The sequence below is a fragment of the Nipponia nippon genome, unplaced genomic scaffold (genome assembly GCF_047370975.1).
Source record: "Nipponia nippon isolate SJK-2023a ecotype South Korea unplaced genomic scaffold, ASM4737097v1 scaffold_36, whole genome shotgun sequence".
Taxonomy (NCBI): Eukaryota; Metazoa; Chordata; class Aves; order Pelecaniformes; family Threskiornithidae; genus Nipponia; species Nipponia nippon.
This window is the reverse complement of record NW_028262354.1, coordinates 3,195,569-3,208,769: the sequence shown is the minus strand read 5'-3', so window position 1 is coordinate 3,208,769 and position 13,201 is coordinate 3,195,569. Positions and strand designations below refer to the sequence as shown.

The window sequence follows — 13,201 nt, the reverse complement described above, 5'->3', positions numbered from 1 at the left end:
CCTACGCCATGGCGGAGACGGCGCTTTCTGCCAGGGCGCGATGCCATACGGGGCTCTGGCTGAGGCCTGCCGTTGGTACGCTGAGCACCGGCGCGGCCCCGGCCCACGCTGGCTTTGCCTGCAAGAGCATTTACTCAGCGAAGCCCCAGCACCGTGCAGGAATGGGCCACATGGCCGTTTCCAGCCCCCCGCAATGATCCAGTCACACACGCGGACACGTGAGTCACAATCTTTATTTCCAGCTTTTTCCCCCTGGAATACACGCATTCCTGTGGTTACAATTATTTACAGAGTGCTGGGACTGCGCATTGGTGGCCCGGGCCACCAGCCCCGGCCACGGGGCAAAGCAGAGCACGTGGAGGTGGCGGCGGTGGCAGGACACGACGGCACAGAGACGACATAGAGGACGGTGAGCACCGCTCAGGGACAGGGTCCTTCCCTCTCCTGGCACAGGCGTGGGCAGCGCTGAGGAAACACGAACGAGAGCAGGTCCCAAAGAGGGGCCACGGCGAAGCGCCAGCAGATCTGCGGGGACACGCGCAGCAGCGGCTCGTGGGACGCGCCCACGGCAGACGGTGACGTCTTGCGAACGAGCAGCGGTGACAGGCGCCAGGACAGGGTCCCCTGCAGAATCTGCCAGCCCTGAAGGTGGTGAAGCCCCGAAGGTGGTGAAGCCGTGGCAGGAGGCAGCCGTTCCCAGAGGTGGCACTGCTTCAGCTGCTTCCTGAGGTCTCCTCCGCCTCCTCACAAAATTAGGGATGTGTAGCCGACAGGAACTAGGCCAGTGCTGTTTCCATGGCAGCAGCGGATCCAGTCTTCATCCACGGTGGAGAGCAGCTGGAGGATGTCCCCTTTCTGGAAGCTCAGGTGCCCCTCGGCGGTGCCCGTGTGGTCGCACAGCGCCCGAACCGCCCTGCACGACAAACGGCATCGGGGGTCCGTCTCCCCAGGGACCCCGGGTACCACTGAGAGAAGCTCCCACAGGTTCTGACGCTCGTGTGGAGCCACCCCCCTCCCCAGGCAGAGACGCCAGCTGACGATGGACTCGATCGAGAAGCCACATCACAAAACCGCCCGGCCAAGCAGCCCCTGGGAGCAGCAGCAGCGCGGGAGCAGCGCTTGTGCAGACGTGGAGCAGAGCTCTAGGGCAGGGCCAGCGAGGGCTGGGGAGGAGGGAGACGGCCGAGTGTGCTGTGGGACGGCCGCTCGCCCTCCGGGCTCACTTGGCCAGACGCTGCGCAAGCGCAGACGGAGCGCTCCAGCTTTTCTGACCTGCCACAATTTGGGCAGAGGTGCCACATAGTTGCCCCAACAAGCTGTCACGACTTCAGAAAGCACACAAGAGAGAGAAAAATGTTAAAAATCCCCCCCAAAAAAACGTCTGGGGAAAACAACTGGTCACAGCTAGGCAGACAGACAGGGTCACCCAGCGCTCAGCAGGAGAGGAGGGGACTCCCCGGGGCAGCAGTCAAGGCGCAAGGTGGCAACAAGGCGCGGTGCAAGCCCTTCCCTGGAAAGGCGTGTGGGATATCCAGGCTATGCCTGGCAACAGCCCCTGCTTCCATCCCCCCCCCAAAAACCACCATCAGCTTTCCAGCCCCGAACAGGACGTTTTCCAGCACCCTGCATCACCTGTGGGGCTGGGGCACGTCCGACACGTTCCTCTCTGGCTGTTCTTCATCACGGGTCTTCTCGGACGCCAGCCCCTTCACCACCACGGCCAGGACTCGGGCGCTGGGGGAGAGCCAGCTAGAGGGTCTCCTGCCACAAAGCAAAGGAAGCCACGAGCTCGTCTGGGAAGCCTTTTCCCACCCATCCTGCTCAGAAAACTATTGTGGCGATCCGGGAGCTGCCGAGGGCTCTACCAAGCACCACCAAGTGAGCTCCTGCTGCTCTCAAGGACTGAGGCAATGGGATGGCAGCAGCACCTGGGACATGTGCCGATCCCCCGGCACAGCCCAACAGCCCTGGAGCGCGACCCGATAACGGGCAGCACAAGACGCCCCATGGGCCGCTCTCCGTACACTGCCTGGGAGAAAAACCTCTTCCCCAGGCCATGCCGCTTCCCCCGCCCTGCCTGCCCGAGCGGGGGCTTACCTGGACCTCGCTGAGACGGCGTCAGGACTGGGAGGGAAGCTCCTGGCAGAGGGGCTGGTGGCTCCGAAGAGGCGGCCCAGCCAGCTGCCCTTGTCAGGACCAGGACCACCAGCCTCTGGCTGGGAAGGGGCTGCCCGGTCCCTATTCGCATCAGGCTCTGGGGAAGCAGCCAGGAGTTTCTCTCCAGCAGCAGGATCACCTGGCGTGGCAGCTGCTCCAGCTCCAGCAGGCAAGATGAGGTCTTCAGGAGAAGAGGTCCCAGAGGTGTCAGCACTGCTGCTGGGCTCTGGACCGGAAAGTTCGGGGACAGCTTTGGTCTGAAGGAGCTGCAGCTCCGTGCCTCTTGGCTCATTCACGGATGCATGGGGTCGTGCAGCCTGGCCGGGGCTGGAATCCCCCGCAGCCGTCCGCAGCTTTGTCCACCAGATGAAGGGGACCTTTTCCTTGCTAGGAGCAGCGTAAATCCTGGAGGCCTGGCTCAGCTGGCCCCACCAGCCACTGAGGCCAGCCCCGTCATCCCGAGGGCCTGCCTCGGGCCCGTGGGTCTCTGGGGGGCTGTCAGCTCCCAGGAGAGTGCGGCTGAGCTGGTCGCCCCACCGCAGCACGTGCTGGAAGGTCTGCTGCAGGGCAGCCCCCACCTGGGGGCCAGGGACCAGCCCGCGCCCGGCTGCCTGGGACTGGGACATCACGCTGCCCTCCGCACCGGCTGCCCTCCCCAGGGTATCGGGGGGAAGCTCCTCGTCCAGGCTTGCCCCCGCAGCAGCGCCGCGGCCCTCCAGAGAAGGCTGCGCAGCCCCCCGAGCCCGAGCGGCGCGATGGGCAGGAGCCAGGGGTGACTCCAGCCGACGGGACAGGGGTCTCACATCCACGGAGAGGTGGTGGTGTTCAAAGAGCAGGTCGAGGTGGAAAGTCAGCACGGAGAGGGGCTGGATGAGCAGCAGCAGTTCCTCAGCGAGGTGGGGAAGAGGGCCTTGACTCAGGGCAAAGAAGGCCGTGGGTGAATACAGCAAGGAGATTACACCTAGGAGATACGGATGGCGCTGGACAGCTGCAAAATGCCCTGCCCTTGCCCACACATCCCTCCCAGGGCCGGCTGCCCCGTCCTAGCAGGCCCAAATGACAAACTGACTGCCTGCATCCAGTACGACAGCCACGGAAAACGATGCCCTTGTCCGCTACGGAAACCCCAGCCAAGCATTGTGGGTGGAGCAGGTACGGGATTACCAGCCTGGCACGTAGGAGAGGACTTGGGTGGGGAGCTTCTGGGCACCGTGTCCTTACCTGGGCTCTTCTGTAGGTGAGAGATCCACAGCTCCAGCTGCTTAATGCTAAACAAGACAAAGGGAACCCAGGTGAGAGCTCCTGGGACTCTGCTCCACCCTGCCATCGCGGCAAGGCCAGCCTGGACCACCAAGGGCCAGCACTCACTTCAGAAGGCCGAGGATAAAGGCATGAAACTTCTGTCTGGTGCTGTTGAGAGGGGCCAGCCCGGCCACGTGCCAGCACAGGGAGTGGAGAGAGCGGGTGTTGGGGCCTGTGGAACACACGACACAGTCACTGCTGCGGGGGTACAGCCTCCCCCAGCCCGGGCTGGAAAAGGGCTCCAGGCACCGTGAGATGCTGCACTCAGCATCTCCAGGAGCACGGTCTTCACACCGACCTGTCTTCACGGAGGCTTCCACCACGCTCCAGGGTGAATTTTTCCTCTGGCCTGTGATAACATCCTTCTGGAACGGCTTCAGCCCGTCCTCCACCAAGGCATAGAGCGCAGGGCAGAGGGTGTGCAGCAGCAGGTAACCCACATCTGGGTTGAGCCGGCTGTCTCCCAGCTGGGCCTGAAGCAGGGAGGCACAAAGAGAGGAGAGGGAGGGGAACGGCAGCACCTAACCCTGCGCCTGCAGGGAGGGATGGTGGGATCCTGCCCCTGGAGCTCCCAGAGTCCCTCCTGCCCGAAGCCTGCACGGCCTGCCCTCACTCCTGCCCACCCCAGCCCGGCCAGAGCCTCGGGCCAGACCCTCACCTTCTGCACCAGGTTCCGCGCGGTGCTGAAGTGGGCGATAATCTTATCCACGGCGGTGCTGACGGCGATCAGCAGGGCTGTTGGACACCGGGAAGGAAGGCGTCAGCACGGCACCCAATCCCCACTGCGGCACTCAGCCCATCAGCAGCGTGCGGCTGGCTGGCATCGCACCGGCCCTGGCCACCAAGGCCTGGAGGAGCCGGGGAGGAGCGGGCAGGAGCCAGGAAGGCCCAGGATGACGGAGCATCCCCGGCCGTTGCCATGGGAACCTCGCGGGTGCAGGGATGCAGGACCCGCGGTTTCCAAGGGGCCGGGGACCCGCAAGGCGGCTCCGAGATGCGGAGGCTGCCCCACGCCCGCTCCCCGGCTCCGCAGCACCCTCTGCCTGCCCCTGCCCGGCCCTGCCTGCCCCTGCCCGGCCCTGCCCGGCCCGGGGGTCCCCACCCCCGCCACCTCCCGCAGCCCCGCTCGGCGGGGACGGGACGGACCGGGCCGAGGCTCCGGAGGGGGAACGGCCCCGGCTCCGCGGCCCTTCAGCCCCGAGCGCGGCGGCGGGGCCGGCACCGCGGGGCCGTTACCTTTCTTCTGCTCTCCCCGGGGGCGGCGGGCTCCCTCCGTGCTCCCCGCGCCGGGCCGGGCTGCGCCCGCGGCGGCTCCAGCGGCGGACGGCGAGGGCCTGGCTGGAGAAGGGGGGCGGCGGGATCAGGCGGGGCCCGGAGGGAAGCGGGGCCCCGGGGGAAGCGGGGCCGGGCCCGAGCGCTGCTGCCGCGGGAGGCCCAGGCCGCGCTCGCCGCCCGGAGCCCGCTCCGCCGCCCGGCCCCACTCACCGCGGGCGGCGCCGGGGCCGCGGCCGGGGGCAGCCGGGTCGCGCTCGCCCATGGAGCCGGAGGCCGCGGCGGGGCGAAGGGCGGCGGGCGGAGCGGGGCGGGCTGGGCCCCGCCGCCCGCCCAGGGCCTGGCCCCGCGGAGGACGGGCCCGGAGGGAGCCCGCGGGCAGGGCGGGGTGCGGCGGTGCCGCCTCGGCCCCAGGCGGCCCCGGGGGACGCGGCCCCGGCCCCCCCGCGGGCGAGGGGGGCCCCGCGGCCCGGCCCGGCCCGGAGGGGCACGGAGACCCCCGGCCGCGGGCCGAGCTGCCACACGACGGGGGCCTCCGCCGCGGCCGCCCCGCCGAGCCCCGCAGCCCCAGCCTGCTCTTACCCTCCTTGCAGCTCTCGTCTCCTCTCTCCACCGTCCCTGGCGCCCAGGGGCCCCCACCAGCTCCCCCGAGCCTCCGAACCAGGGCGTCTTTATCGCAACCGGAGCCCGGCCCCTTCTCTCCCGGGAGGCAGCTTCGCGCCGGCAGCCCCCCTTCCTCTGCGTCCCCCGGCTGCCCCTCCGCGATGGGCTGCAGCCCCGGCCGCGATCTCCTCCTCTTCGGCTGGTGGCTTTCCATAGGCGCCAGCAAGTGTCCACCCAGAGGCGCGGGTGGCATCCAGCCTGAGCCGTCGCCGCCTACGGCCATCTCAAGGGGTGCAGATGGGTGCTGAGATGCCACCAGCTCTGCCCGCTCACCGACTGGCTGGCCCTTGGGCTTGTTGGAGGCACTGCGGTACCGCAGCTCCTTGAACGTGGTCACCTCTCTCTGCCTGGAGCTGGGCGGTTTCGCCGGCCGGTCGTGCTGGAGCTGGGGCCGGGCTGGCTCCGGGCCCACGGCGCTGGAGAGGAGCTCACTGGGGGGCGGCAGCTCTGTGTCAGGTGAGAATACGATCAGCCAGTCGCTCCGGTCAGGCCTGGCCTGGGCGAGAGCAGGCCCAGCGGCGTTCCTCTTCCTCTTCTGGGCAAGCTCGTGGAAGGAGGTGATGGTCTTCTTGCCCGCGTCTCTGCAGAGGGCACCCGAGCCGGGCTCCGGCTCCGCCGGCTGCGCGGGCAGGAGCGGCTGCTCTGCTCTGTGCGCGTTGAGAACCTGCAGTCGTCTCCGGGGCCGGGGGGGCACGGGCGGGGGGACGCTGCCAGCCCGGGGCCGTGGCTCAGGAGCACCGCTCAGACCGGGATCCCACCATCCCGGCACCGCCTGCGCCGGAGGCGCGGCGTCGGGGTTGGGGAGGGAGTTGCAGTTAGGGTCTAGGTTGGCGCAGGTGCTGGCGGTCTCCTGCACCGCCGCACTGGGAGAGGGCTCCTCGCACTGGGAGTCCAGCGAGGTGCTGCTGCAGAGGCTGTCCGGGCTCTCTCCGGCCAGGGCGTCCGATCTCTGGGGCACCGGCGGGTTGAGGTTGGCGTCTCTGCCATCACGCGTCCCGCTCCGGTCAGCCAACGCCTGGCCGTCCCCGGCATCTTCTGTGGGAATGACGTTGGGCTGATTCTCAGGGGACTGGGACTCTTCTCTGGAGAACCCCTTGTAGTAGACGGAGACCGGGGAGTCATCCAAGCTGAAATCGGAGCAGCTACTGACAGAGGAGGAGGAGGAGGAAGCCAGATCACAAGGGGGATCACAAGGGGAAGCCACCTCCTCCCCGGCATGCAGGCAGGGGAAATCCTCTTGAGCCGCCTGGTTCTGGAGACCCAACGTCACCGGCTGCGGAGTGTGGGACTCGCAGCACCGGCATTTCAAGGAGGGATTGTTGGAATTGGCATCCACTTGCTCACAGTTCTCCGGGCAGTCGCTGCAGCCGGTCTGGTCTCCTCCGCCCATGGAGGCAGAGGTCTCCTGGAGCTCCGGGTGCCGGGAGAGGTGCAGCCCCAGGGAGACGTGCTGCAGATGGATGTGGTTGAGGTTGCAGAGCAGGCCTTTCTTCGGAGCCAGCATGATGCTGCCTCGCTGGGAGTGCCGGGGCTCCTCGCAGAGCCCCCCAGCTCCTCTCTTCAGACCATCCAGCTCCCTGCAAACACCAAACGCCCTTTCGGTCGGCGGGGGAGACCGCGGCAGCGCAAACCCGGAGGGGAACGAACGCGGCGAGAGGGAGGGTGGTGACCTTGCGGCAGCCACCGAGCAGGGAAGGGCCGGCGGCGGGGGCTGGGGGTTCAGAGACGGGAACGCAGCCAGCGGAGAGGGGCTCCCCGCTGGGCTGGGGCCGGGCCGGGCCGCAGCCGGTGGCGGATCCCCGCAGCACGGCCCGAGGAGGCTCTGGCCGGTCCGGGCGCCCGCAGCAGCAGGGCTGAGCCCCTCCGCCGGCTCTCGGCGGCCGGGAGCATCCCGGGGATGCCGTCAAGGAGAAAACGCCCTTGGAAACCCCAGCTCCCGGCGCAGGGAGGGGGCACGGGCGGCGAGGAGGAGACCCCCGGGCACCGCCGCAGCCCGCGCCCGGCCCCGGGCACCCACGGGCGGCGGCCGCGCAGCTCAGCCCCGGCCCCGAGCATCCAGCGGCCCCGGGGCTGCGGGGGTGCAGCCGCCCCCCCCCTCCCCTCCCCGCCGCCCGGAGCCCCCCGCTCCCCCCGGAGCCCCGCTCACCTCGTCGCGCTGCGGCGGCGAATGCGGCGGGAGGGAGGGAGGAGCCCGGCCCCGCCCCGGCCCCGCCCCGCAGACGGCGGGGGCGGGGCCCCGGTCCCGTCCCCCCCCCCAAAAAGCCCCCGCGGCGCCGCATCCCCCGGCCCCGGCAGCAGGCAGCGAGGCACCCGCAATAACTTATGTTTATTGAGACAAAGGCTGGCAGGGGCCGAGGGCCCCCGCCGCCCCCCGCCGCCCCCCCCCGGGGCAGGGAGCAGCTCCCGGCAGCCACGGCCCGGGGGGCGAAGGCCACCAGGCCGCCTTCGGCCAGACGAAGCAGTCCCGGGCCAGGCCCGCCATCACTTCTGCCGCTTGTAAATCTTCCGAGCCAGGCCGAGAAAGATCTCCCTGGGGAGGCGGGCGGCGTGCTTTCCGATCAGTTCCTGCAGGCGCCGATAGCTGCTCTCCTCGTACTCCTGAAAAGCAGCCCTCATGCCCAGAGCCTCATAGAGCTCCTTCACCTTTGCCACCTTCTCGGGCTCCTTACGGCCGTAGTTCTCCTGAGAAAACACCAGAACAAGTCAGGCCGAGGTCCAGCTTACGGCCGCTGCCCGTTCAAAGCGCGGCAGGAGTCAGCTCCGGCTCTGCCTGCTCACGACAACCAGCCCTGCTCCCGGCCAGGCAGCGGCGCGGCGCGGCCGACCAGGGCGGCACGTGGCTTTTCGGGTGTGCGTTACGGCGCTACGCTCCCTCCGCACCGCGTCCTCGGGGAGGGAGTCCGCGCCCCCTCGCCCCCATCGGCGGGGCGTTGCGCCAGCCCGGCACCGTTACCTCCAGGATCTGCCGCTGCTCCGGCGTCACCCGACGCAGGGACTCCACCACCAGCCAGCTGCACTTGTTGTCCTGGATATCGGTGCCCACCTTCCCCGTCAGCTCCGGGTCCCCAAAGCAGTCCAGGTAATCATCCTGCGCGGCGATGGACGCACCTGAGCACCGCACCCAGTGCCGTACCAGCACCGGGGGGCAGGGAGCCACCTCCTACCTGGATCTGAAAGAATTCGCCCATCTCCAGCAAGATCGCTTTAGCGTTGTCGTGCTCCTCCTTACTGTCGATACCAGTCTAAGAGGGGGAAAAAGGAATAAAGCCTTCCAGCGCCTGCCTTCCACCCTTACTCGTCCCGTCTCCCAGCCCCCCTGCCCGCCTCGGCAGCCTCGCACCGAGGGCGAGGCCCCTCCCGAGACCTCCGCAAAACTCACCATGTACATGGCAGCGGCCACGGGCAGGTAGAAGGAGTAGAACGCCGTCTTGTACTTAACGATGGCCTTGTACCTGCGGCAGAGGAACCACGCTCAGCAGCAAAGCCCGGGCCTTCCCCTCCCACCAGGGCTCCGCAGATCAGGGCCAGCAGGAGAAAAGCAGCATCTCCCTCCAAACCAGCTCCCGAGCTCTGACAGCGCCAGCAAGATTTGCTCCCCAGAGCCTGGCAGGCAGCGGCAGCGTTTCAGCCAGCAGCTGGATCTCTCGCACAGTCTGGAAGGGACTGCGAGCAGAGCCACCCTGCCACAGCTGGGCCGGCGCCTCCGTCCCCTTCTGTCTCTTTACCTCTGCTCGCTGAAGCGATTCAAATCCACCTGGGAAACAGGAGCGGTGATGAGGTCCAGCATCTGCCCGAGCTCGGTCTGGTAGGCAGTCTGCGGAGGAAAGAAAGGATTTATTCATAGAATCACAGAAGGCTTTGGGATGGAAGGGACCTTTAAAGGTCATCCAGCCCATCCCCCCTGCAACTGGCAGGGCCATCTTCACCCAGATCAGGTTGCTCAGAGCCCCGTCCAGCCCGGCCTTGAGTGTTTCCAGGGACGGGGCATCTCCCACCTCTCTGGGCAACCTGGGCCGGTGTCTCACCAGCCTCATTCACGCAGCGCCCCAGGGACGTCCCCGCAGCACAGTGCAAACCCCAAACCCAAGCTCCCTTTCGGCTCCTCTCCAAGCCAGGAGGGCGGGCGCGCATCTGGCGGGATGCCCGGGAGCCGAAGGGACAGGCCGAGACCTCCAACGCCCCGGCACGGCCCAGGCCCACGGCGAATCCGTGGGAGGGGGGTGCCGGGGCCAGGCTCACCTGCAGGAAAAGCTCCAGCAGGTGCAGGTAGTAGGGACGCTCCCCGCAGTATTTCTTCAGCAGCCGGTAGACGGAGGACTCGAGGAGGAAGGCGTCGTTGATGGCGTCCAGACCGACCCCCTCCTGCAGCAGGAGGGCAGGGAGGGGTCAGCAAAGCCCTTGGCCCCGCAGGCCCCCCCGCGGCCGGGGTCCCCCCGACCCTTCTCACCTTCTTGTACCAGCAGAGCTGCCCCCGGCGGGTGAGGGAGGCGTCCATGATATCGTCCGCCACCAGGAAAAAGGCTTGGAACTGCGAGAGGCTGCGTTAGGGGGGCGGGGGGTCCCCGCGGGGCCCCGGCCGCCCCCCGCCCCGGCCCTCACCAGCTCGATGCACCAGCCCACGGCCAGGGCGCAGCGGAGGCTCTCCGGGTCCCGCTGCCCGGGACTCGCCAGCTCCCTGAAGGCGGCCAGCACCGTCAGCCCGCGGTTGCACTTCCCGCCCGGCGCGTTGTACTCCAGCACCTGCGGGCGGAGAGGAGCGGGCAGCGGGGGAGCCCCGGGCCCGCCGCCGCCGCCGCCGCCCCCCCCGGGCCCCCCTCACCTCCTTCAGCCGGGCCACGGCGTCGCCCACCTCCGGGTGCCCGAGGCCGCCCTCCGTCAGGTCGCGGACGATCTGCGGGAAGAAGCTCACGAACTCCTCCCGCTCGGCGGCCGCCGCCGCCGCCTTGGCCCCGCTGCCGCTCATGGTGACCGAGAGCGCGGCCCGGACCCGCCGCCGGCGGCCTCTTGGGGCGCCCCGCCCCGCCCCGCCCCGCCCCGCCCCGCCCGGCCCGGCCGCGGGGCTCGCCGGGACGCGTAGTCCGGACCCGGGGGGGGGCGGCCCGCGCCTCCCCGCCGCCAGACTACAACCCCCGGCGTGCCCCGCGAGGGGGGCGGAGCCAGGCGCCGGCCGGGGCCGGCGCCCGCGCTCATTGGCCCGCTCCATCGTGTGAGGATGAGCCCAAGGAGGCTGAGCCAGTAGGAGCGCGGGGAGGGCGGGGCCGAGACGGCTGATTGGTGGGGGGAGAGAATGGAGCGAGTGCCCGGGCCGGGCGCGGGGGCGCGGAGCGGCCCGGGGCGGGGAGCGGGGTGCGGGGGTGCGGGGGGTGGCGTTGCGGGGTGCGGGGGGTGCCGGAGGTGCGGGGGGGGCCGGTGCCGCGGGTGCGGGGTGCCGGTGCCGGGGGTGCGGTGCAGGGCGGGGAGCACCGCACACCTTTGCGTGCAGGCGGGAACGTGTGCCGGCCGGCTACAGGAAGGGGTGGAAGGGGGATGGGGGGGCGGTCGGGGGAGGGGGCGGTCGGGGGTGGGGGCGGTCGGGGGGTGGGGGTGGTCGGGGGAGGGGGGCGGTCGGGGGGTGGGGGGGTCAGGGGGTGTGGGCGGTCGGGGGAGGGGGGCGGTCAGGGGGTGGGGGCGGTCAGGGGATGGGGGGTGGGGGGGGTGGGGGCTGTCGGGATGGGGGGGGTCAGGGGGTGGGGGCGGTCAGGGGGGGTGGGGGGGTCGGGGGATCGGGGGGTCGGGGGGGTGGGGGCGGTCAGGGGATGGGGAGGGTCGGGGGGGTCAGGGGATGGGGGGGTCAGGGGGTGGGGGGGGTCAGGGGATGGGGGGGGTCAGCCCACCCCCGGGGCCGGGGAGGGTCGGGGAGCAGGTGCTGAGCGCCATCACGGGGCCGTGCGGGACAGCCAGGGGATCGGGCCCAGCCGGCACGGGTTCATGGAGGGAAGGTCACGGAATCACGGAAGGCTTCGGGGTGGAAGGGACCTTTGAAGGCCATCCCGTCCGTCCCCCCCGCCATGGGCAGGGCCATCGTCACCCAGATCGGGCTGCTCACAGCCCCGTCCAGCCGGGCCTTGGATGTGCCCAGGGATGGGGCATCCACCCTGCGCTGGGCAACCCGTGCCGGTGTCTCACCACCCTCAGCGTGACAAATTTCTTCCTCAGATCCAGTCTGAATCCGCCCTCTTTTAGTTAAAAACCATCCCCCCTTGTCCTGTGGCTACAGGCCCTGCTAAACAGCCTGTCCCCATCTCTCTCACGAGCCCCCTTTCAGCACGGCAAGGCCGCAGTGAGGTCTCCCCGCCAAGAGGGCCAGTGGCATCCTGGCTTGTATCGGGAGCGGTGTGGCCAGCAGGACCAGGGCAGGGATGGTCCCCCTGTGCTGGGCACTGGTGAGGCCGCCCCTCGAATGCTGTGCTCAGCGCTGGGCCCCTCACCCCAAGGCGGCCATGGAGGGGCTGGAGCGTGGCCAGAGCAGGGCAGCGAGGCTGGGGCAGGGGCTGGAGCCCAAGGCTGGGGAGGAGCGGCTGGGGGAGCTGGGGGGGCTCAGCCTGGAGAGGAGGAGGCTGAGGGGAGCCCTCATCGCTCTCTGCAACGGCCTGAAAGGAGGCTGGAGCCGGGGGGGTCGGTCTCTTCTCCCCAGGAACAAGCGCTGGGACGAGAGGGAACGGCCTCAAGCTGCGCCAGGGCAGGGTTGGGTTGGGTATTAGGGAAAATTCCTTCCTGGAAAGGGCTGTCAGGCCCTGGCCCAGGCTGCCCAGGGCAGGGGCTGAGTCCCCACCCCTGGGGGGATTTCAAAGCCGGGGAGATGTGGTGCTTGGGGACATGGTTCAGTGGTGGCCTCGGCAGCGCTGGGTTAGCAGTTGGACTCGATGATCTTGAGGGTCTTTTCCAATCTTTACGATTCCATGATTCTATGAATCCCGGTACCGGGCGGGAGGAGCAGGGTTGGCTCCCAGCTGAGCTCACCAGGTGGGCGAGTGCCACCCTTCCCGCACGGTGCCCCCGGGGCCGCCGCCGGCCCTGCAGCTCCCTCCCGGGCCCCCCTTGCTCGTTGGCGACGTCCCGCTTACCCGCCCTAATCCTCTCATCTCGGCTGACCCCGGTTTAATCAACCCCGGCCTTGTTGGCCGGCTAAACCCCCACCCGCCACGGCCGCAGCGGGGAGGCGGGGGCTTGGGGCAGAGCCCCCCCGCTCCGCAGCCGGGGGCCGTGGCCGGGCTGGTGGCAACCCCGCAGGGCTCTGCCTCGTCCCGGGGAGCCAGCGGGTCCCTTCGCCCCCTCCCCAGCCCCAGCGGCGTCGGCTGCCCGAGCAGCTGCCCTGGGTAAACGGTGGCCGGGCATGGGATGCGCTGGAATTGTATTTTCAACAAAATGCTGGTTTTTGCTTCCGGCAGCCTTGGTGCGCGCTGCGGAGCGGCTCACCGGCCGGGCAGAGCCAGGCCCGGGCGCTGGCAGCACAGCCCAGCCCCGCAGCAGGGTGCTGGGGCAGGGGACCGTTAGCCTACGCGCAGCCTTAATCAGGCCGGCTTCGGTGTAATCTGAAATAATCAAATTAGAAAGAAACCACTAATCACCTCTGATCTCATCGTGTGTCACAGAGCCTAATTCTTGCTGATGGTGGGGCCGCCAGCAGCGTCCTGGTCCCGGTGACGCAGCCCCGCAGCGGGGCTGCAGTGGGAAGAGCCGGCAGGGCACGGCGGGGTGCCTGCCCGTGCTCCCGTCCTGCGCCGTGCTGAGGGTGCTGCGGCGGGGTGCGGAGGCAGGAGCCGCTGAG

The 13,201-nt window shown here is 69.4% G+C and overlaps 2 protein-coding genes across 2 annotated transcripts; both read right to left on the bottom strand.

The window, feature by feature from the left end:
• Positions 1-215: 215 nt before the first annotated feature.
• RUSC1 (RUN and SH3 domain containing 1) lies at positions 216-7,606 on the bottom strand. The gene is made up of 10 exons (XM_087772217.1): positions 7,541-7,606; positions 5,314-6,971; positions 4,696-4,797; positions 4,118-4,194; positions 3,758-3,932; positions 3,526-3,631; positions 3,379-3,425; positions 2,098-3,118; positions 1,633-1,761; positions 216-913 (listed from the first exon to the last, which is right to left on the bottom strand). The coding sequence occupies exons 2-10, from the start codon at positions 6,896-6,898 to the stop codon at positions 745-747; spliced, it is 3,411 nt and encodes a 1,136-aa protein (XP_087628343.1). The 5' UTR covers positions 6,899-6,971; positions 7,541-7,606; the 3' UTR covers positions 216-744.
• Positions 7,607-7,701: 95 nt separating this feature from the next.
• FDPS (farnesyl diphosphate synthase) lies at positions 7,702-10,415 on the bottom strand. Its single transcript, XM_087772228.1, has 9 exons — positions 10,214-10,415; positions 9,994-10,134; positions 9,842-9,922; positions 9,634-9,756; positions 9,120-9,208; positions 8,774-8,846; positions 8,559-8,636; positions 8,348-8,482; positions 7,702-8,076 (listed from the first exon to the last, which is right to left on the bottom strand). The coding sequence occupies exons 1-9, from the start codon at positions 10,355-10,357 to the stop codon at positions 7,876-7,878; spliced, it is 1,065 nt and encodes a 354-aa protein (XP_087628354.1). The 5' UTR covers positions 10,358-10,415; the 3' UTR covers positions 7,702-7,875.
• Between the last annotated feature and the right edge of the window lie 2,786 nt (positions 10,416-13,201).

Coding starts and splice junctions, on each gene's coding strand:
- RUSC1 (XM_087772217.1), bottom strand. CDS start 6,898: ATGCTGGCTCCGAAGAAAGGCCTGCTCTGCAACCTCAACCACATCCAT. Junction 3,933..4,117: donor CGCGGAACCTGGTGCAGAAG/GTGAGGGTCTGG, acceptor TCCCTGCTTCAG/GCCCAGCTGGGAGACAGCCG. Junction 3,426..3,525: donor TTTATCCTCGGCCTTCTGAA/GTGAGTGCTGGC, acceptor TGTCTTGTTTAG/CATTAAGCAGCTGGAGCTGT.
- FDPS (XM_087772228.1), bottom strand. CDS start 10,357: ATGAGCGGCAGCGGGGCCAAGGCGGCGGCGGCGGCCGCCGAGCGGGAG. Junction 10,135..10,213: donor CCGTGGCCCGGCTGAAGGAG/GTGAGGGGGGCC, acceptor CTCCGCCCGCAG/GTGCTGGAGTACAACGCGCC. Junction 9,757..9,841: donor AGCTCTGCTGGTACAAGAAG/GTGAGAAGGGTC, acceptor CTCCTGCTGCAG/GAGGGGGTCGGTCTGGACGC.